The following is a 24,508-nucleotide window of genomic DNA, read 5'->3' on the forward strand; positions in this document are numbered from 1 at the left end:
CTCCATCTCTCGCCATCTCTCCATCTCTCTCTATCTCGCCATCTCTCCATCTATCTCGCCATCTCTCCATCTCTCTCCATCTCTCGCCATCTCTCCATCTCTCTCGCCATCTCTCCATCTCTCCATCTCTCTCGCCATCTATCCATCTCTCGCCATCTCTCCATCTCTCGCCATCTCTCCATCTCTCGCCATCTCTCCATCTCTCTCTATCTCGCCATCTCTCCATCTCTCTCCATCTCTCCATCTCTATCTCTCCATCTCTCCATCTCTCTCGCCATCTCTCCATCTCTCCATCTCTCCATCTCTCCATCTCTCCATCTCTCCATCTCTCGCCATCTCTCCATCTCTCGCCATCTCTCCATCTCTCTCGCCATCTCTCCATCTCTATCTCGCCATCTCTCCATCTCTCTCGCCATCTCTCTCGCTCATCTCTCCATCTCTCTCGCCATCTCTCCATCTCTCTCGCCATCTCTCCATCTCTCGCCATCTCTCCATCTCTCTCTCCATCTCTCCATCTCTCGCCATCTCCATCTCTCCATCCATCTCTCCATCTCTCCATCTCTCCATCTCGCCATCTCTCCATCTCTCCATCTCTCCATCTCTCCATCTCTCCATCTCTCCATCTCTCTCCATCTCTCCATCTCTCGCCATCTCTCCATCTCTCGCCATCTCTCCATCTCTCTCGCCATCTCTCCATCTCTCTCGCCATCTCGCCATCTCTCCATCTCTCTCGCCATCTCTCCATCTCTCCATCTCTCGCCATCTCTCCATCTCTCTCTCTCCATCTCTCCATCTCTCGCCATCTCTCCATCTCTCGCCATCTCTCCATCTCTCGCCATCTCTCCATCTCTCTCTATCTCGCCATCTCTCCATCTATCTCGCCATCTCTCCATCTCTCTCGCCATCTCTCGCCATCTCTCCATCTCTCGCCATCTCTCCATCTCTATCGCCATCTCTCCATCTCTCGCCATCTCTCCATCTCTCGCCATCTCTCCATCTCTCGCCATCTCTCCATCTCTCGCCATCTCTCCATCTCTCTCTATCTCGCCATCTCTCCATCTCTCTCTCCATCTCTCCATCTCTCTCTATCTCTCCATCTCTCCATCTCTCTCGCCATCTCTCCATCTCTCCATCTCTCTCTATCTCTCCATCTCTCCATCTCTCCATCTCTCGCCATCTCTCCATCTCTCGCCATCTCTCCATCTCTCTCGCCATCTCTCCATCTCTCTCTATCTCGCCATCTCTCCATCTCTCTCGCCATCTCTCTCGCCATCTCTCCATCTCTCTCGCCATCTCTCCATCTCTCTCGCCATCTCTCCATCTCTCGCCATCTCTCCATCTCTCGCCATCTCTCCATCTCTCGCCATCTCTCCATCTCTCCATCTCTCTCTATCTCGCCATCTCTCCATCTATCTCGCCATCTCTCCATCTCTCTCGCCATCTCTCGCCATCTCTCCATCTCTCTCCATCTCTCCATCTCTATCGCCATCTCTCCATCTCTCTCGCCATCTCTCCATCTCTCGCCATCTCCATCTCCATCTCTCCATCTCTCCATCTCTCCATCTCTCCATCTCTCCTATCTCTCCATCTCTCCATCCATCTCTCCATCTCTCCATCTCTCCATCATCTCATCTCTCCATCTCTCCATCTCTCCATCTCTCGCCATCTCTCCATCTCTCGCCATCTCTCCATCTCTCTCGCCATCTCTCCATCTCTCTCTATCTCGCCATCTCTCCATCTCTCTCGCCATCTCTCTCGCCATCTCTCCATCTCTCTCGCCATCTCTCCATCTCTCTCGCCATCTCTCCATCTCTCGCCATCTCTCCATCTCTCGCCATCTCTCCATCTCTCGCCATCTCTCCATCTCTCTCTATCTCGCCATCTCTCCATCTATCTCGCCATCTCTCCATCTCTCTCGCCATCTCTCGCCATCTCTCCATCTCTCTCGCCATCTCTCCATCTCTATCGCCATCTCTCCATCTCTCGCCATCTCTCCATCTCTCGCCATCTCTCCATCTCTCGCCATCTCTCCATCTCTCTCTATCTCGCCATCTCTCCATCTCTCTCGCCATCTCTCCATCTCTCCATCTCTCTATCTCTCCATCTCTCTCGCCATCTCTCCATCTCTCTCGCCATCTCTCCATATCTCTCCATCTCTCGCCATCTCTCCATCTCTCCATCTCTCTCTATCTCTCCATCTCTCCATCTCTCTAGCCATCTCTCCATCTCTCTCTCCATCTCTCCATCTCTTGCCATCTGTCCATCTCTCTCTCCATCTCTCCATCTCTCGCCATCTCTCCATCTCTCTCGCCATCTCTCCATCTCTCCATCTCTCGCCATCTCTCCATCTCTCGCCATCTCTCCATCTCTCTCGCCATCTCTCCATCTCTCCATCTCTCCATCTCTCGCCATCTCTCCATCTCTCGCCATCTCTCCATCTCTCTCTCTCTTGCCATCTCTCTCTATCTCGCCATCTCTCCATCTCTCTCCATCTCTCCATCTCTCTCGCCATCTCTCCATCTCTCTCGCCATCTCTCCATCTCTCGCCATCTCTCCATCTCTCGCCATCTCTCCATCTCTCGCCATCTCTCCATCTCTCGCCATCTCTCCATCTCTCTATCTCGCCATCTCTCCATCTCTCTCGCCATCTCTCCATCTCTCTCTCATCTCTCCATCTCTCCATCTCTCTCGCCATCTCTCCATCTCTCTCGCCATCTCTCCATCTCTCGCCATCTCTCCATCTCTCGCCATCTCTCCATCTCTCCATCTCTCTCTATCTCTCCATCTCGCCATCTCTCTCGCCATCTCTCCATCTCTCTCTCGATCTCTCCATCTCTTGCCATCTCTCCATCTCTCTCTCCATCTCTCGCCATCTCTCCATCTCTCGCCATCTCTCCATCTCTCCCGCCATCTCTCCATCTCTCGCCATCTCTCCATCTCTCGCCATCTCTCCATCTCTCTCGCCATCTCTCCATCTCTCCATCTCTCGCCATCTCTCCATCTCTCGCCATCTCTCCATCTCTCTCTCTCTCTCGCCATCTCTCTCTATCTCGCCATCTCTCCATCTCTCTCTATCTCTCCATCTCTCCATCTCTCTCGCCATCTCTCCATCTCTCGCCATCTCTCCATCTCTCTCGCCATCTCTCCATCTCTTTCTATCTCGCCATCTCTCTCGCCATCTCTCCATCTCTCGCCATCTCTCCATCTCTCTCGCCATCTCTACATCTCTCTCTATCTCGCCATCTCTCCATCTCTCTCGCCATCTCTCCATCTCTCGCCATCTCTCCATCTCTCCATCTCTCGCCATCTCTCCATCTCCTGCCATCTCTCCATCTCTCTCTCCATCTCTCCATCTCTCTCTCCATCTCTCCATCTCTCTCGCCATCTCTCCATCTCTCGCCATCTCTCCATCTCTCCATCTCTCGCCATCTCTCCATCTCTCTCTATCTCTCCATCTCTCTCGCCATCTCTCCATCTCTCTATCTCTCCATCTCTCTCGCATCTCTCCATCTCTCTCTATCTCGCCATCTCTCCATCTCTCGCCATCTCTCCATCTCTCTCCATCTCTCCATCTCTCTCGCCATCTCTCCATCTCTCGCCATCTCTCCATCTCTCTCGACATCTCTCCATCTCTCTCGCCATCTCTCCATCTCTCTCTATCTCTCCATCTCTCTCGCCATCTCTTCATCTCTCGCCATCTCTCCATCTCTCGCCATCTCTCCCTATCTCTCCATCTCTCTCGCCATCTCTCCATCTCTCTCTATCTCGCCATCTCTCCATCTCTCTCGCCATCTCTCCATCTCTCGCCATCTCTCCATCTCTCTCTCCATCTCTCCATCTCTCTCGCCATCTCTCCATCTCTCGCCATCTCTCCATCTCTCTCTCCATCTCTCCATCTCTCGCCATCTCTCCATATCTCTCCATCTCTCTCGCCATCTCTCCATCTCTCTCTATCTCTCCATCTCTCCATCTCTCTCGCATCTCTCCATCTCTCTCTATCTCGCCATCTCTCCATCTCTCTCGCCATCTCTCCATCTCTCGCCATCTCTCCATCTCTCTCTATCTCTCCATCTCTCTCGCCATCTCTCCATCTCTCTCTATCTCTCCATCTCTCTCGCCATCTCTCCATCTCTCTCTCCATCTCTCCATCTCTCGCCATCTCTCCATCTCTCTCTATCTCTCCATCTCTCTCGCCATCTCTCCATCTCTCTCGCCATCTCTCCATCTCTCGCCATCTCTCCATCTCTCTCCATCTCTCCATCTCTCTCGCTATCTCTCCATCTCTCTTGCCATCTCTACAGCTCTCGCCATCTCTCCATCTCTCCATCTCTCTTGCCATCTCTCCATATCTCTCCATCTCTCCATCTCTCTCGCCATCTCTCCATCTCTCTTGCCATCTCTCCAGCTCTCGCCATCTCTCCATCTCTCTTGCCATCTCTCCAGCTCTCGCCATCTCTCCATCTCTCCATCTCTCTTGCCATCTCTCCATATCTCTCCATCTCTCGCCATCTCTCCATCTCTCTCTCTCCATCTCTCCATCTCTCCATCTCTCCATCTCTCTCTCTCCATCTCTCCATCTCTCGCCATCTCTCCATCTCTCTCGCCATCTCTCCATCTCTCTCGCCATCTCTCCATCTCTCTCGCCATCTCTCCATCTCTTTCGCCATCTCTCCATCTCTCGCCATCTCTCCATCTCTCTCGCCATCTCTCCATCTCTCTCGCCATCTCTCTATCTCTGTGTGATAGAATCTGTCGGATGCTGTCAGATGCTCGTCATCCTTTGGCCAAATATGTCAACATAGGAAAAGAAGAAAAGTCACTTTCAAAACCGGGAACAGCAGTCATTCTTCCCAGAAAAATAAATGACATAAAATCTTTGGAAAAATTTTTGTCAAAACAGACAAGATAACATCAGCAAGGACCCCAGATCACACTGATCAGCCTGACTGGCTCTGTTAAGGATGTCACACTCCTCAGAAAGAGAAGAGATGAGACAGGCAGCATTATAGACGCCCACATTTAGACAGGACCCCCATCAGTGACCCTATGACCTCTCTATCGATGGCCATTGGGAGTGTGTCTGTGTGGGCTGTGGTGTCCTTGTCAGTTTGTAGGGTTTTGAAAGTAGGAGATGACAGGGATGTGATTGCAGGAGAATTACAGGGCCTTGGTCAGGTGTGTGTGTGTGTGTGTGTGTGTGTGTGTGTGTGTGTGTGTGTGTGTGTGTGTGTGTGTGTGTGTGTGTGTGTGTGTGTGTGTGTGTGTGTGTGTGTGTGTGTGTGTGTGTGTGCGAGCAAGCGATCTGGTAATGACACAGTGTATTAAAGACAGAGATTGACAGTCACCTTAGTGGCTCTCTCATTATGGCTGATGATGATGGTAGTCATCCATATTGATGTGCTGTGACCCTGACAGGAAAAGGGCTGTCTGTGGCGTCCCTTTGTGTCTCAGTATGTCTGTGTGTGCGTGTGTGCGTGTGTGTGTGTGTGTGTGTGTAATCAGTGTTTATACTATTTATACCATCATAACCTTCTGTACCATGGCCCAGTTAACTTTCCCAATATTTCACACACACATAAAGCCCCAAACAGGAGGCAGAGATTGCAGTGGACAATGATAATGGAACAAATGTTAATTTCCATGTGAAAAACATGCTGCTGACTAGCTCTGGGCAGGACCCAAATTGCTGCACCGTTTTTGTAATGTCCCCAGTTTGCAATTTAAAAGTAATTACTTTGGGTCCGAATGAGGATTGGTAAATAGAGTTTGGTTATTGTCTTGGCTCTATCATCCCCCACTGTTTTAGATTGTGAGCCTGTGTGTGTGCATTTCTATGTGTATTTGTGTGACTTTGCCTTTCACTAATGGCCTTGTCACTGTCGTATCCATTCTCATTATACTCTGGCATTCAGGACACACACACACACACACACACACACACACACACACACACACACACACACACACACACACACTTTATGAATGTCACGGCATTTTGAAAGTGGATATGGACAGGACAGGTCATTTACGAGAAAGCACATTCATTTACACACCCATGTACGCACACACACACACGTGCACGCATGTGCGCACACACAAACACAGAGAGAGAGGCGGATGTTGACTGTTCCCGGTGGAGAGAAGTAGGGCAGACTAATGTGGTTGTATTTGTGTTACTCACGGTGCTCTGTAAAGCCTGGTGATTTGTGGCTGTGTGTATAATATTCATCCTGCCTATAAAGGCTGTTTGAGTGGTTAGAGGGCTGTTCCCTCTGCTCTGGCTAATGTCAGGGCCGGCTCCAGGTATAAGTGACATAAGTGACTTAAGCAAAGAAGATTTTGTGGGGGGAAACTCAACTTACTGTTGAGATTTAGAATAGTAGAGTACACTTGGTGCAATTTCAAAATTAGGTTGTGCAGGAAATTTGCTCTAGAACTGCCACATATTCTTTCTGCCCCATGTCAAAATGGCTAGAACTGCCACATATTCTTTCTGCCCCATGTCAAAATGGCTAGAACTGCCACATATTCTTTCTGCCCCATGTCAAAATGGCTAGAACTACCACATATTCTTTCTGCCCCATGTCAAAATGGCTAGAACTGCCACATATTCTTTCTGCCCCATGTCAAAATGGCTAGAACTGCCACATATTCTTTCTGCCCCATGTCAAAATGGCTAGAACTGCCACATATTCTTTCTGCCCCATGTTAAAATGGCTAGAACTGCCACATATTCTTTCTGCCCCATGTCAAAATGGCTAGAACTGCCACATATTCTTTCTGCCCCATGTTAAAATGGCTAGAACTGCCACATATTCTTTCTGCCCCATGTCAAAATGGCTAGAACTGCCACATATTCTTTCTGCCCCATGTCAAAATGGCTAGAACTGCCACATATTCTTTCTGCCCCATGTTAAAATGGCTAGAACTGCCACATATTCTTTCTGCCCCATGTCAAAATGGCTAGAACTGCCACATATTCTTTCTGCCCCATGTCAAAATGGCTAGAACTGCAGGAAATGAGCTGTAAAATGACTCAGAAATGGCTCTCCATCCCATGGCAAAATGTGTAGAATTTCTGAAAATGTACTTTAAAATGTAAATGTTTCTCTCTGCTGTCAAGAGGGGGGGCCAAAATGTTTTGACCTCCACAACCAAATCTCGCTCAGGGCCCCCAAAAGCTAGGGCCGGCCCTGGCTAATATCAGGACTTCTAGAGACCAAGGATACGCACAACACAGTAAGTGGATTGTGAGTGAGGAAACACAGCCATGTATGTTTGGAGACTGGACAAACTAGACAAGTTAATGGGAGAAAAAATAGGGATGTAGGGATGGAGAGATTGACACAGTGAGGGAGGTATAGCAGAGAAACAGCCGTCTCTGTGTCTGCTATTTACCACCAGCCCATTAAAACTAACAAGCTCATAGTCCTATAGATGGGTTGGTTGTTTAGCAACAAAACTCACGCATGCGCAACTATGGGGCAAAACAGATGATTGGCTTAGACGGTTGACAATATGTAAACTATATTTCATCTCCAATGTTTTTTGAAACCATAAATAGTATTGCACAATGAGCAATTGTCTCTCAAATACACTACATGACCAAACGTATGTGGACACCTGCTCGTCGAACATCTCATTCCAAAATCATGGGCATTAATATGGAATTGGTCCCCCCTTTGCCGCTATAACAGCCTCCACTCTTCTGAGAAGGCTTTCCGCTAGGTTTTGGAACTGCGGAGACTTGCTTCCATTCAGCCACGAGAGCATTAGAGAGGTCGGGCATTGATGTTGGGCGATTAGGCCTGGCTCGCAGTCGGCGTTCCAATTCATCCTAAAGGTGTTCGATGTGGTTGAGGTCAGGGCTCTGTGCAGGCCAGTCATGTTATTCCACACCAATCTCGACAAACCATTTCTGTATGGATCTCACTTTGTGCACGGGGGCATTTTCATGTGGAAACAGGAAAGAACCTTCCCCAAACTGTTCCCCACAGAATCATCTAGAATGTCATTGTATGCTTTACCTTTAAGATTTCCCTTCACTGGAGCTAAGGGCCTAGCCCGAACCATGAAAAACATCCCCAGACCATTATTCCTCTTCCACCAAACTCTGCATTTGACACTATGCACTCAGGGAGGTAGCATTCTCCTGGCATCCACCAAACACAGATTCGTCTCACGAACTGCCAAATGGTGAAGCGTGATTCATCCCTCCAGAGAAGGCGTTTCCACTGCTCCAGAGTCCATTGGTGGCGAGCTTTACACCACTTCAGCCAACGCTTGGCATTGCACATCACCATCTTAGACTTGTGCTCGGCAATGGAAACCCATTTCATAAAGCTCCTGATGAACAGTTCTTGTGCTGACGTTGCTTACCGAGCCAGTTTGGAACTCGATTTTTACACGCTTCAGCAATCGGTGGTCTCCTTCTGTGGCCTCGTGTGGCTTACCACTTTGCGGCTGAGCCGTTGTTTGATGAATTTTGATGAACTGACTTGTTGGAAAGGTGGCATCCTATGACGGTGCCACGTTGAAAGTCACTGAGCTCTTCAGTAAAGACATTCTACTGCCAATGTTTGACTATGGAGATTGAATGGCTGTGTACTCAATTTTATACACCTGTCAGCAACGGGTTTGACTGAAATAGCCCGAATCCACTAATTTGGGTCCACATACTGTTGTATATATAGTGTACGTCATTACAGTTGTCGTTTAGCTAGCTAGCAAATTTGAGCCATATTAGCATAGACGTGACGTCAGTCAAAACACCTCTAGAACAAGATAAAAATAGCTGAAACGCGCCACCTACAATTCCTCACATGGCAGCTTGTCATTGTTGCTAACCAACTGGCCATCCAGAACCACAACAACACACAGCCTTCTGCCACATTGTCAGCTAACCTGTTTATATGTATAAGTCTGACTGACCATATAAGGCTACATATATCATCCCCTTATTTAACTAGGCAAGTCAGTTAAGAACAAATTCATATTTTACAATGATGGCCTACCCCGGCCAAACCCTCCCCTAACCCAGATGACGTTGGGCCAATTATGCGCCACCCTATGGGACTCCCGATCACGGCCGGTTGTCTACCAGGATCTATAGTGACGCCTCTAGCACTGAGATGCAGTGCCTTAGACCACTGCGCCACTCAGGAATACTTCTAAGGTATTCTCTCTATCATCTACCTATTGCATTTACATATATATATATATATATATATATATATATATATATAAAATCTTTTTTACATTTTATTCACTTAGCAGATGCTCTTATCCTACTGATGTTGAGCCCTGTTTTATTAGGAGGGAGGGAGGGAGGGAGGGAGGGAGGGAGGGAGGGAGAGAGGGAGGGAGAGAGAGAGAGAGAGAGGGGAGGGAGGGAGGGAGGGAGGGAGGGAGGGAGGGAGAAAATATGTTTATTTTCTTGTATATATTTCCTGTTTAAATCCATAACAAGTACAATCTGTGGTTTGTGTTTGTCTTCAGTGGGTGTAGGGGGGCTATCAGGGTGGCTGACAAAGGGGATGCTCAGAGGGGGCGGATCCCCTGGGCTTGGTTCTTCATTTCAAATCAAATTGTATTGGCTACAAACTACACCCATGTTATTGTGGGTGTAGGAAAATGCTTGTGCTTCCAGCTCTGACAGTGCAGTAATATCTAACAAATGAACCAACATGAACCAGCTGTTCTGCTGTGATGTCGAGGCTATGGTCAGGGTCTGAGATGGGCTGTTCTGCTGTGATGTCGAGGCTATGGTCAGGGTCTGAGATGGGCTGTTCTGCTGTAATGTCGAGGCACTGGTTAGGGTCTGAGGTGTCCTGTTCTGCTGTGATGTCGAGGCACTGGTTAGGGTCTGAGGTGGGCTGTTCTGCTGTGATGTCGAGGCTATGGTCAGGGTCTGAGGTGGGCTGTTCTACTGTGATGTCGAGGCTATGGTCAGGGTCTGAGGTGGGCTGTCCTGCTGTGATGTCAAGGCACTGGTTAGGGTCTGAGGTGGGCTGTTCTGCTGTGATGTCGAGGATATGGTCAGGGTCTGAGATGGGCTGTTCTGCTGTGATGTCGAGGCACTGGTTAGGGTCTGAGGTGTCCTGTTCTGCTGTGATGTCGAGGCACTGGTTAGGGTCTGAGGTGGGCTGTTCTGCTAGGGTCGAGGTGGGCTGTTCTGCTGTGTTGTCAAGGCTATGGTCAGGGTCTGAGGTGGGCTGTTCTACTGTGATGTCGAGGCTATGGTCAGGGTCTGAGGTGGGCTGTTCTGCTGTGATGTCGAGGCTATGGTCAGGGTCTGAGATGGGCTGTTCTGCTGTGATGTCGAGGCTATGGTCAGGGTCTGAGATGGGCTGTTCTGCTGTAATGTCGAGGCACTGGTTAGGGTCTGAGGTGTCCTGTTCTGCTGTGATGTCGAGGCACTGGTTAGGGTCTGAGGTGGGCTGTTCTGCTGTGATGTCGAGGCTATGGTCAGGGTCTGAGGTGGGCTGTTCTGCTGTGATGTCGAGGCTATGGTCAGGGTCTGAGATGGGCTGTTCTGCTGTGATGTCGAGGCTATGGTCAGGGTCTGAGATGGGCTGTTCTGCTGTAATGTCGAGGCACTGGTCAGGGTCTGAGATGGGCTGTTCTGCTGTGATGTCGAGGCTCTGGTCAGGGTCTGAGGTGGCCTGTTCTGCTGGATTCTCTGCGGGGTGGCCACAGCACTCAAGGGAGTGAGTGAAAAAGCTCAGGGGGTTATGCCACCTCAGACCCTGACTCACTCTATTAAATTAATCAGAACAGGAACATTTTACATTTGGCTAGAAATTCAAAAGGATCTCAATGGAGAAAAATGTCCTCCTGTGTGCTACCTATATCTTCCAACTACAATCCCCATACTTCTCAAATCTTTTTGGAACAAAGAACAAACTGCAAAAATATATACATGATAAAATACAAATCTTAGAATCAACTATTAAAGACGACCAGAACCCACTGGATTCTCCAATTACATTGAATGAACAAAATGACAAAATATAAACCCTCCAACCCAAAAAGGCCTGTGGTGTTGATGGTATCCTCAATAAAATGATCAAATATGCAGACCACAAATTCCAATTGGCTAGACTTTAAACTCTTTAACATCATCCTTAGATCTGGCATCTTCCCTGATATTTGGATCCATGGACTGGTCACCCCAACCCACAAAAGTGGAGACAAATTTGACCCCAATAACTACTATGGGATATGGGTCAACAGCAACCTTGGGAAAATCCTCTGCAAAATCCTCTGCACTTGGTTTCCTCTATCGTAATCGCTCTTCTTTCACCCCAGCTGCCAAACTAACCCTGATTCAGATGACCATCATACCCATGCTAGATTACGGAGACATAATTTAGAGATCGCCAGGTAAGGGTGCTCTCGAGCGGCTAGATGTTCTTTAACATTCGGCCATCAGATATGCCACCAATAGGACACATCACTGCTACATTGTTGTCTTAGGTCTCTCTTTATGTAGTGTTGTGTTGTCTCGTTGTGATGTGTGTTTTGTCCTATATTTATAATGTTGAAAAAAATTAAATAAAATCAAATAAATTATCCCATGCCCCTGTCGCCGCACAAGGCGTTTTGCCTTTTGGTAGGCCGTCATTGTAAATAAGAATTTGTTCTTAACTGACTTGCCTAGTTAAATAAATGTTAAATAAATAAAAATACAAATTATCATTAGCAGCAGACTCGTACATTTCCTCAGGGAAAACAATGTACTGAGCAAATGTCAAATAGTCTTATTACCAAATTACTGTACGACAGACCACGTATTCACCCTGCACACCCTAATTGACAAACAAACAAAACAAAACAAAGGCAAAGTCTTCTCATGCTTTGTTGATTTCAAAAAACATTTTACTAAATTTGGCATGAGAATCTGCTATACAAATTGATAGAAAGTGGTGTTGGGGGAGAAACATACAACATTATAAAATACATGTACACAAACAACAAGTATGAGGTTAAAATAGGCAAAAAAAACATACATTTCTTTCCACATGGCTGTGGGGTGAGGCAGGGATGCAGCTTAAGCCCAACCCTCTTCAACATATATCAATGAATTGGCAATGGCACTAGAACAGTCTGCAGCACCTGGCCTCACCCTACTAGAATCTGATGTCAAATGTGTACTGTTTGTGTACTGTCTGTGTACTGTTTGCTGATGATCTGGTGCTTCTGTCCCCAACCAAGGAGGGCCTACAGCAGCACCTAGAAATTCTGCACATATTCTGTCAGACCTGGGCCCTGACAGCTAAAATAATGGTTTTCCAAAAAAGGTCCAGTTTTCAGGACCACAAATACAAACTCCATCTAGACACCATTGCCCTAGAGCAAACAAATAACTATATACATACCTCGGCCTAAACATCAGTGCCACAGGTAACTTCCGCAAAGCTGTAAACGAGCTGAGAGACAAGGCAAGAAGGGCCTTCTATGCCATCAAAAGGAACATAAAATTCAACGTACCAATTAGGATCTGGCAAAAAAATACATGAATCAGTTATAGAACCCATTGCCCTTTATTGTTGTGAGGTCTGGGGTCCTCTCACCAACCAAGATTTCACAAAATGGGACAAACACCAAATTGAGACTCTCCATGGTAATGTTAGAAGATTAGTGTACATAGAATTATAATAGGGAGAATAGTGTACAATAGTAGGCTATGCTCTCGTCTATTGCCTGCACTAACCATGGAACTGTGGGATGCAGCCTGGTCTTATAGACTAGACGTAACATAGTGAAAGTAAATCCGGGACACCTAATTTAGTATGATATGTTTGGTATGGTTACATAAGACAGATGGTTAATTAAGGCAGAAACGAAAGTAGGGTATTTGATCGGACGTATAACGCGCGAACGTCGATCAATCCAAAGATGTGAGTTGAAATCTCTTCACGGACGACTTTAGCTAATTAGCAACTTTTCAACTACTTACTACTTTTTTTTAGCTATTCAGCATGTTAGCTAACCCTTCCCCGAACCCTAACCTTAAACATTTTAGCTAACGCTACCCTAACCTTAACCCTTTAACTGAACTCTTAACCAACTGCTCTTAAATGCAAGTAAAACTAAATGCATGCTCTTCAACCGATCGCTGCCCACGCCTGCCCGCCCATCCAGCATCACTACTCTGGACGGTTCTGACTTGTGGACAATATATGGACAACTACAAATACCTAGGTGTCTGGTTAGACTGTAAACTCTCCTTCCAGACTCACATTAAACATCTCCAATCCAAAATTAAATCTAGAATTGGCTTCCTATTTCTCAACAAAGCATCCTTCACTCATGCTGCCAAACATACCCTCGTAAAACTGACTATCCTAACAATCCTTGACTTCGGCGATGTCATTTACAAAATAGCCTCCAACACACTACTCAGCAATCTGGATGTAGTCTATCACAGTGCCGTCCGTTTTACCACCAAAGCCCCAGATACTACCCACCACTGCAACCTCTATGCTCTCGTTGGCTGGCCCTCGCTTCATACTCGTCGCCAAACCCACTGGCTCCAGGTCATCTACAAGTCTCTGCTAGGTAAAGGGGGCCTTATCTCAGCTCACTGGTCACCGTAGCAGCACCCACCCGTAGCACGCACTCCAGCAAGTATATCTCACTGGTCACCCCCAAAGCCTATTCTTCCTTTGGCCGCCTCTCCTTCCAGTTCTCTGCTGCCAATGACTGGAACGAACTGCAAAAATCTCTGAAGCTGGAGACTCTTACCTGCCTCACTAGCTTTATGCACCAGCTGTCAGAGCAGCTCACAGATCACTGCACCTGTACATAGCTGACTGCACCTGTACATAGCTCATCTGTAAATAGCCCATCCAATCTACCTCATCCCCATACGTATGTATTTATTTATCTTGCTCCTTTGCACCTCAGTATCTCAACTTGCACATTCATCGTCTGCACATCCTACCATTCCAGTGTTTAATTGCTATATTGTAATTACTGTGCCTCCTATTTATTGCCTTACCTCTCTTATCCTACCTCATTTGCACATGCAGTATATAGATTTTTCCTACTGTATTATTGATTGTATGTTTATTTATTCCATGTGTAACTCTGTGTTGTTGTATGTGTCGAACTGCTTTGCTTTATCTTGGCCAGGTCTCAGTTGCAAATGAGAACTTGTTCTCAACTAGCCTACCTGGTTAAATAAAGGTCAAATATTTAAAAAAAAAAAATGTTTTTAATTCAACCTTACCCCTAGCCTAGCTAATGTTAGCCAGCTAGCTAACTTTAGCTACCTAGCTAGAATTTGTAACATATTATACCCTTTGCAAATTCGTAACATTTAGTACATTTTGCAAATTCGTAACATATTGTGCCTTTTGCAACTTCGTAACATACAGTAACATTCAAAATCGGTGATGGAAAATCCACAAATTAATACATACCATATGAAATGTAACATATCATACTAAAAGGATTTACCTCCAGAATAATATGAAATGCTCTGAGACCAGGTTGTGGGATGACCCGGACAAGTATGCATCGGGTTCAAACTGTTACGGCTTGGTCTGCGCTCCACTCGTAACCATTTAGATTAGCAAAAATATTTTTAAAATATATTATCAACTAGTACTAATGAGCCTTAGCAACAACCACATGGCCGTGACGGCATTTACAGAGGAAGCAAATGAAGGTAAACTAAACAATGTAATTCAATTGAATGATAATGTCGGCTATACCAACTGAAGGGAACTAACAGTAGTTGAATGTGTGTGGTTACTAGGGCTACTGACGGTCGATACTGATAGTGGCTAATATTTAACATGATAGAAACAGGAAATAGAGAAAGTCGGGGTAGCCTATAATTAAGATAATCGAGAGTGCCCATCCCTACAAGTTAAAAGGCTGTACAATTAAATTCTGCATAACGGCACAGCATTTCATAAACCTTACTGTGGGAAAGTTGATATTATTTGCGTGTGAAGGTGGTGGAATTATTAGGGAATATGGCATATCTGTAGACACACTTCCGCCACACCTTCATTTATTCCATCTCCCCCTAAACGAATAGCGGGTGAGTAGCATGCTATTCTCATGCTTAAGTTCAAGGTCAGAATACACATTGAGAGTAAAGTGCATAAAAGGGGAATTATGTTCCATTTACACACGCTTAACTCAGGTCGGAAATCCCCCCCCCCTTAGAGAAAGGCCATGATTTAGCCCGAATCACTCGAGTATCAATCTCTGGAGCTCTATGACCCCTGCTTCTCCACCCCCTCCCAGGATCGGCCTCTCATTCTGGGTCGTGTTTTCCCGGCCTGCTGGGTGTCAGCTGGAGTAATGAGATATTTAGCAGACAGAGAGAGAGAAAGAGAAAGGCCTGTCTCCAGGTGGAATGCGCTCTAACACAAGAGGCCCCTGACTGACTCTCCTCCGAATGCAATTTTCTCCCTTCTTTATCTCTCGTCTAGCTGGAAATAAGTGCTGGAGAGAGGGAGTAAATATGCCTGAGCTGTCTTCAGCTAAAGAGACATGTTCATCGGCTGATAGATACAGTCAAACCCTCAGAGATGAACACACAGTGAGAGACATACACACCCAAACTCAGATAGACACAGGCCAGCCCTACAGTATGATAGAGAGGTGATATAATATGCCATCTGGTTAGGATGGCGATCACAGTATGAGCCAAACACTGTCACAAACTCCCTGACTGAGTCTGAAAACTCGCCTCCAACTAAATGTTTCAATTAAAACCGTTTTATTCTCCCGTGGCAGATTGTGTGTTTGAGCAGGTTTTGCCCCCAGTTAGGCTTTGATTTCAGCGTGAGTAATGTACTGGTGTGATATGATAGATTATAATGTCTGTGGTTTAGTGTCCTCTGTAGCTACATCACTGCTGCTGTGTCTTTTATGTTACTGCTTTGTGTGTGTGTGTGTGTGTGTGTGTGTGTGTGTGTGTGTGTGTGTGTGTGTGTGTGTGTGTGTGAGAGCGTTCTAACAGCCATTCACTGAGGTAGAAGATCCTCTGTCATCAGCATATTGCAGCTGAACTTCCGGCGCCGACAGAGATGGCCGCCTCGCTTCGCGTTCCTAGGAAACTATGCAGTTTTTTGTTTTTTACGTGTTATTTCTTACATTAGTACCCCAGGTCATCTTAGGTTTCATTACATACAGTCGAGAAGAACTACTGAACATAAGAGCAGCGTCAACTCACCATCAGTACGACCAAGAATATGACTTTCGCGAAGCGGATCCTGTGTTCTGCCTTTCACCCAGGACAACGGAATGGATCCCAGCCGGCGACCCCAAAAAACGACATCGTAAAAGGGGGGAACGGAGCGGTCTTCTGGTCAGACTCCGGAGACGGGCACATCGTGCACCACTCCCTAGCATTCTTCTCGCCAATGTCCAGTCTCTTGACAACAAGGTTGATGAAATCCGAGCAAGGGTAGCATTCCAGAGGGACATCAGAGACTGTAACGTTCTTTGCTTCACGGAAACATGGCTCACTGGAGAGACGCTATCAGAAACGGTGCAGCCAGCTGGTTTCTCCACGCATCGCGCCGACAGAAACAAACATCTTTCTGGTAAGAAGAGGGGTGGGGGCGTATGCTTCATGGTTAACGTGACGTGGTGTGATCATAACAACATACAGGAACTCAAGTCCTTCTGTTCACCTGATTTAGAATTCATCACAATCAAATGTCGACCGCATTATCTACCAAGGGAATTCTCTTCGATTATAATCACAGCCGTATATATTCCCCCCCAAGCAGACACATCGATGGCTCTGAACTAACTTTATTTGACTCTTTACAAACTGGAATCCATTTATCCGGAGGCTGAATTCATTGTAGCTGGGGATTTTAACAAGGCTAATCTGAAAACAAGACGCCCTAAATTTTATCAGCATATCGATTGCGCAACCAGGGCTGGAAAAACCTTGGATCACTGCTATTCTAACTTCCGCGACGCATATAAGGCCCTGCCCCGCCCTCCTTTCGGAAAAGCTGACCACGACTCCATTTTGTTGATCCCTGCCTACAGACAGAAACTAAAACAAGAATCTCCCACGCTGAGGTCTGTTCAACGCTGGTCCGACCAATCTGATTCCACACTCCAAGACTGCTTCCATCACGTGGACTGGGATATGTTTCGTATTGCGTCAGACAACAACATTGACGAATACGCTGATTCGGTAAGCGAGTTCATTAGAACGCGCGTTGAAGATGTCGTTCCCATAGCAACGATTAAAACATTCCCAAACCAGAAACCGTGGATTGATGGCAGCATTCGCGTGAAACTGAAAGCCCGAACCACTGCTTTTAATCAGGGCAAGGTGACCGGAAACATGACCGAATACAAACAGTGTAACTATTCCCTCCGCAAGGCAATCAAACAAGCTAAGCGTCAGTATAGAGACAAAGTAGAATCTCAATTAAACGGCTCAGACACAAGAGCTTTGTGGCAGGCTCTACAGTCAATCACGAATTACAAAAAGAAAACCAGCCCAGTCACGGACCAGGATGTCTTGCTCCCAGGCAGACTAAATAACTTTTTTGCCCACTTTGAGGACAATACAGTGCCACTGACACGGCCCGCAACTAAAACATGCAGACTCTCCTTCACTGCAGCCGACGTGAGGAAAACATTTAAACGTGTCAACCCTCGCAAGGCTGCAGGCCCAGACGGCATCCCCAGCCGCGCCCTCAGAGCATGCGCAGACCAGCTGGCTGGTGTGTTTACGGACATATTCAATCAATCCCTATCCCAGTCTGTTGTTCCCACAGGCTTCAAGAGGGCCACCATTGTTCCTGTTCCCAAGAAAGCTAAGGTAATTGAGCTAAACGACTACCGCCCCGTAGCACTCACTTCCGTCATCATGAAGTGCTTTGAGAGACTAGTCAAGGACCATATCACCTCCACCCTACCTGACACCCTAGACCCACTCCAATTTGCTTACCGCCCAAATAGGTCCACAGACGATGCAATCTCAACCACACTGCACACTGCCCTAACCCATCTGGACAAGAGGAATACCTATGTGAGAATGCTGTTCATCGACTACAGCTCGGCATTTAACACCATAGTGCCCTCCAAGCTCGTCATCAAGCTCGAGACCCTGGGTCTCGACCCCGCCCTGTGCAACTGGGTACTGGACTTCCTGACGGGCCGCCCCCAGGTGGTGAGGGTAGGCAACAACATTTCCACCCCGCTGATCCTCAACACTGGGGCCCCACAAGGGTGCGTTCTGAGCCCTCTCCTGTACTCCCTGTTCACCCACGACTGCGTGGCCACGCACGCCTCCAACTCAATCATCAAGTTTGCGGACGACACAACAGTGGTAGGCTTGATTACCAACAACGACGAGACGGCCTATAGGGAGGAGGTGAGGGCCCTCGGAGTGTGGTGTCAGGAAAATAACCTCACACTCAACGTCAACAAAACTAAGGAGATGCGGCAGGGTAGCCTAGTGGTTAGAGCGCTGGACTAGTAACCGGAGGGTTGCAAGTTCAAACCCCTGAGCCGACAAGGTACAAATCTGTCGTTCTGCCCCTGAACAGGCAGTTAACCCACTGTTCCTAGGCCGTCATTGAAAATAAGAATTTGTTCTTAACTGACTTGCCTGGTTAAATAAAGGTTAAAAAAAAAAAAAAAAAATTGTGGACTTCAGGAAACAGCAGAGGGAACACCCCCCTATCCACATTGATGGAACAGTAGTGGAGAGGGTAGTAAGTTTTATGTTCCTCGGCGTACACATCACAGACAAACTGAATTGGTCCACCCACACAGACAGCATCGTGAAGAAGGCGCAGCAGCGCCTCTTCAACCTCAGGAGGCTGAAGAAATTTGGCTTGTCACCAAAAGCACTCACAAATTTCTACAGATGCACAATCGAGAGCATCCTGTCGGGCTGTATCACCGCCTGGTACGGCAACTGCTCCGCCCACAACCGTAAGGCTCTCCAGAGGGTAGTGAGGTCTGCACAATGCATCACCGGGGGCAAACTACCTGCCCTCCAGGACACCTACACCACCCGATGTCGCAGGAAGGTCATAAAGATCATCAAGGACAACAACCACCCGAGCCACTGTCTGTTCATCAAAGCTGGGACCGAGAGACTGAAAAACAGCTTCTATCTCAAGGCCATCAGACTGTTAAACAGCCACCACTAACATTGAGTGGCTGCTGCCAACACACTGACTCAACTCCAGCCACTTTAATAATGGGAATTGATGGGAAATGATGTAAAATATATCACTAGCCACTTTAAACAATGCTACCTAATATAATGTTTACATACCCTACATTATTCATCTCGTATGTATATACTGTATGTGTATATACTGTACTCTATATCATCTACTGCATCTTTATGTAATACATGTATCACTAGCCACTTTAACTATGCCACTTTGTTTACATACTCATCTCAAATGTATATACTGCACTCAATACCATCTACTGTATCTTGCCTATGCCGCTCTGTACCATCACTCACTCATATATCTTTATGTACATATTCTTATCCCCTTACACTTGTGTCTATAAGGTAGTAGTTTTGGAATTGTTAGCTAGATTACTTGTTGGTTATTACTGCATTGTCGGAACTAGAAGCACAAGCATTTCGCTACACTCGCATTAATATCTGCTAACCATGTGTATGTGACAAATAAAATTTGATTTGATGATTTGATTTGACACACACACACACAGTGAGAAAGAGTGACACACACAGAAACACATGTACCTCATTTACGGACACAATGCTCTGATTCTCTCTCTCTCTCTAAGCTCTCTAAATCTCTTTCTCTCGCTCTCGTCTCCCTTCCCCTCTGACCATCTCTGTTCTCTCTCTCTACCTCCGTCTCCCCGTCCCTCTGACCACCTCTGTTCCCTCTCTCTATCTCCGTCTCCCCGTCCCTCTGACCATCTCTGTTCTCTCTCTCTACCTCCGTCTCCCCGTCCCTCTGACCACCTCTGTTCCCTCTCTCTACCTCCGTCTCCCCGTCCCTCTGACCATCTCTGTTCTCTCTCTCTACCTCCGTCTCCCCGTCCCTCTGACCATCTCTGTTCTCTCTCTCTACCTCCGTCTCCCCGTCCCTCTGACCACCTCTGTTCCCTCTCTCTACCTCCGTCTCCCTGTCCCTCTGACAATCTCTGTTCTCTCTCTCTACCTCCGTCTCCCTTCCCCTCTGACCATCTCTGTTCTCTCTCTCTACCTCCGTCTCCCCGTCCCTCTGATCACCTCTGTTCCCTCTCTCTACCTCCGTCTCCTCGTCCCTCTGACCATCTCTGTTCTCTCTCTTTACCTCCGTCTCCCCGTCCCTCTGACCACCTCTGTTCCCTCTCTCTACCTCCGTCTCCCTGTCCCTCTGACCATCTCTGTTCTCTCTCTCTACCTCCGTCTCCCCATCCCTCTGACCATCTCTGTTCTCTCTCTCTACCTCCGTCTCCCTTCCCCTCTGACCATCTCTGTTCTCTCTCTCTACCTCCGTCTCCCCGTCCCTCTGACCACCTCTGTTCCCTCTCTCTACCTCCGTCTCCCTGTCCCTCTGACCATCTCTGTTCTCTCTCTCTACCTCCGTCTCCCCGTCCCTCTGACCATCTCTGTTCCCTCTCTCTACCTCCGTCTCCCCGTCCCTCTGACCATCTCTGTTCTCTCTCTCTACCTCCGTCTCCCCATCCCTCTGACCATCTCTGTTCTCTCTCTCATCCCTCTGACCATCCGTCTCCTCGTCCCTCTGACCACCTCTGTTCCCTCTCTCTACCTCCGTCTCCCCGTCCCTCTGACCATCTCTGTTCTCTCTCTCTACCTTCGTCTCCCCGTCGCTCTGACCATCTCTGTTCTCTCTCTCTACCTCCGTCTCCCCGTCCCTCTGACCATCTCTGTTCTCTCTCTCTACGTCCGTCTCCTCGTCCCTCTGACCATCTCTGTTCCCTCTCTCTACCTCCGTCTCCCCGTCCCTCTGACCATCTCTGTTCTCTCTCTCTACCTCCGTCTCCCCGTCCCTCTGACCATCTCTGTTCTCTCTCTCTACCTCCGTCTCCCCATCCCTCTGACCATCTCTGTTCTCTCTCTCTACGTCCGTCTCCTCGTCCCTCTGACCACCTCTGTTCCCTCTCTCTACCTCCGTCTCCCCGTCCCTCTGACCATCTCTGTTCTCTCTCTCTACCTTCGTCTCCCCGTCGCTCTGACCATCTCTGTTCTCTCTCTCTACCTCCGTCTCCCCGTCCCTCTGACCATCTCTGTTCTCTCTCTCTACGTCCGTCTCCTCGTCCCTCTGACCACCTCTGTTCTCTCTCTCTACCTCCGTCTCCCCGTCCCTCTGACCATCTCTGTTCCCTCTCTCTACCTCCGTCTCCCCGTCCCTCTGACCACCTCTGTTCCCTCTCTCTACCTCCGTCTCCCCGTCTCTCTGACCATCTTTGTTCCCTCTCTCTACCTCCGTCTCCCCGTCCCTCTGACCATCTCTGTTCTCTCTCTCTCTACCTCCGTCTCCCCGTCCCTCTGACCATCTCTGTTCTCTCTCTCTCTACCTCCGTCTCCCCGTCCCTCTGACCATCTCTGTTCTCTCTCTCTCTACCTCCGTCTCCCCGTCCCTCTGACCATCTCTGTTCCCTCTCTCTATCTCCGTCTCCCCGTCCCTCTGACCATCTCTGTTCCCTCTCTCTACCTCCGTCTCCCCGTACCTATCTCGCTCTCTCTTTTCCCCACTCCGTGAGATGATGAAATACTTTTAGAACTCAGGAAATCGCTTTCTGTGGAAATAAACCCATTGTGGACTGTAAGATAACTGGCCCTTATGGGAAGCTAGTCCCTTCCCCTTAGTTGTGTGTGCTTGTTAATGTCGTGTTACGTGTGTGTCTGCGTGCATTGTACCTATGTTGTGTTAGGGTTAGTTTGTAACCAATTCCTTGTGAAACCAATCAAATTTTTGTATATTTTGAATATGAATTCAGGAAATTCCTTGTGCAATACTGAACCCTCCCTCCCACCCTCCCTCCTCCCTTCCTCAGGGCTGCTCGTCTCCCATCGTGGTGAAGTTTGCCGACACGCAGAAGGACAAGGAGCAGCGGCGCCTGCAGCAGCAGCTGGCTCAGCAGATGCAGCAGCTCAACAACGCCACCACCTGGGGGAGTCTGACAGGGCTGGGCGGCCTCACCCCGCAGTATCTGGCTGTAAGAGGACACGCCGCGTCGCCCACCCCTTACTGCAGCCCCGCAGCCAACGCATCTGTCGCCGCCGCAGTCAGTGCTACCCTCCCCGCCCCCACTACCCTCCCTGCCGTCGCCAACCGCCGACCCCCCGTCCACACCCCCAGAGAGTCAGACCCGCTTCCTATCCCTTTCCCTCTTCTTCCCCCTTAAGGGTCCACTCCCCCTCCGTGACAGGGAAATGAGGTCTTTGAATAATAGGGGTAAAGGTTCAATGGGCGGGGCCAATCGTTGGTGTGATCCAGTAAGAGGTCTTTCCCATGTCTAATATCGTCATCCTATTGGGTCACAGCGGTGATTGATTGACAGATTGGCATGTGGTGTTTCAGAAGCCTCATTCCCCCTCCCTGCTTCAGTACTTCATAGCATTTCAGAACCCCCCTCTAAACTCATTCTTAGGACCCCCTTCCTTCGGTAGCCTCTTTCAGAACCACCCTCTCAACTCATTCTTAGGACCCCCTTCCTTCGGTAGCCTCTTTCAGAACCACCCTCTCAACTCATTCTTAGGACCCCCTTCCTTCGGTAGCCTCTTTCAGAACCCCCCTCTCAACTCATTCTTAGGACCCCCTTCCTTCGGTAGCCTCTTTCAGAACCCCCTCTCAACTCATTCTTAGGACCCCTTTCTTCGGTAGCCTCTTTCAGAACCACCCTCTCAACTCATTCTTAGGACCCCCTTCCTTCGGTAGCCTCTTTCAGAACCACCCTCTAAACTCATTCTTAGGACCCCTTCCTTCGGTAGCCTCTTTCAGAACCCCCTCTCAACTCATTCTTAGGACCCCCTTCCTTCGGTAGCCTCTTTCAGAACCACCCTCTCAACTCATTCTTAGGACCCCCTTCCTTCGGTAGCCTCTTTCAGAACCCCCTCTCAACTCATTCTTAGGACCCCCTTCCTTCGGTAGCCTCTTTCAGAACCACCCTCTCAACTCATTCTTAGGACCCCTTCCTTCGGTAGCCTCTTTCAGAACCCCCTCTCAACTCATTCTTAGGACCCCCTTCCTTCGGTAGCCTCTTTCAGAACCACCCTCTCAACTCATTCTTAGGACCCCCTTCCTTCGGTAGCCTCTTTCAGAACCACCCTCTAAACTCATTCTTAGGACCCCCTTCCTTCGGTAGCCTCTTTCAGAACCCCTCTCAACTCATTCTTAGGACAGAACCCCTTCCATTCTTAGGACCCCTTCCTTCGGTAGCCTCTTTCAGAACCACCCTCTCAACTCATTCTTAGGACCCCCTTCCTTCGGTAGCCTCTTTCAGAACCCCCTCTCAACTCATTCTTAGGACCCCCCTTCCTTCGGTAGCCTCTTTCAGAACCCCCTCTCAACTCATTCTTAGGACCCCTTCCTTCGGTAGCCTCTTTCAGAACCCCCTCTCAACTCATTCTTAGGACCCCCTTTCTTCGGTAGCCTCTTTCAGAACCACCCTCTCAACTCATTCTTAGGACCCCCTTCCTTCGGTAGCCTCTTTCAGAACCACCCTCTCAACTCATTCTTAGGACCCCCTTCCTTCGGTAGCCTCTTTCAGAACCACCCTCTCAACTCATTCTTAGGACCCCCTTCCTTTGGTAGCCTCTTTCAGAACCCCCCTCTCAACTCATTCTTAGGACCCCCTTCCTTTGGTAGCCTCTTTCAGAACCCCCTCTCAACTCATTCTTAGGACCCCTTCCTTCGGTAGCCTCTTTCAGAACCCCCTCTCAACTCATTCTTCAGGGACTTCCTTCGGTAGCCTCTTTCAGAACCCCCCTCTCAACTCATTCTTAGGACCCCCTTCCTTCGGTAGCCTCTTTCAGAACTGACCCTCTTCCTCTTTCACTATGAAACCTTTTAAGACTTCTGTCCCCAACTTCTCTGAAACAGACCAGTCTACTCTTCCTTGAGTCCCCTTCATCACAGCTAGGATCTTTCCTGAACCTGTAAACTTGGAAATAGGTGTACAAAGTTGTAAATGCACATAAGTTCTTTGACAGTTACTCTGTGTTCTATTCTGAAATGTCTCAGTGACTCAGTGGTTAAATGCACAGTAGAAGATGTCATATTCAATGTTTATATAGCATATAGCCCACATGCAGTAATGCTACCAAGATCATGAGGATACTAGCAGAGAAAATATAGTGAGGGTGATGTTTGTATTTCCAATCCCTCCATCTCACTCTGTTTCTCTCTCTTTTATTATTTTCCGATCTATCTATCTCTCTATCGCTCCTCTCTTTCTTTCTCCCTCAGTTGCTCCAGCAGGCCACCTCCTCCAGTAACCTTGGAGCCTTCAGTGGGATCCAACAGATGGCAGGTGAGTCCAGCAGATGTACACA

At 48.1% G+C, this 24,508-nt stretch overlaps 1 protein-coding gene across 16 annotated transcripts in view; it reads left to right on the forward strand.

Moving 5' to 3' along the window:
• The window catches only part of LOC115119253 (CUGBP Elav-like family member 2), a 262,492-nt gene that overhangs the window by 208,262 nt on the left and 29,722 nt on the right, over positions 1-24,508 (forward strand). For 10 of the 16 annotated variants that reach the window (XM_065008230.1, XM_065008228.1, XM_065008242.1 and 7 more), the window contains 2 exons: positions 22,009-22,239; positions 24,423-24,486. In XM_065008230.1, the coding sequence (XP_064864302.1) occupies positions 22,009-22,239; positions 24,423-24,486 (295 nt within the window). The remainder of the gene's footprint in view (positions 1-22,008; positions 22,240-24,422; positions 24,487-24,508) is intronic. The other 6 variants (XM_065008241.1, XM_065008232.1, XM_065008234.1 and 3 more) reach the window with 1 other exon arrangement.

Source organism: Oncorhynchus nerka, linkage group LG23 (assembly GCF_034236695.1).
Source record: "Oncorhynchus nerka isolate Pitt River linkage group LG23, Oner_Uvic_2.0, whole genome shotgun sequence".
NCBI classification, from domain to species: Eukaryota; Metazoa; Chordata; class Actinopteri; order Salmoniformes; family Salmonidae; genus Oncorhynchus; species Oncorhynchus nerka.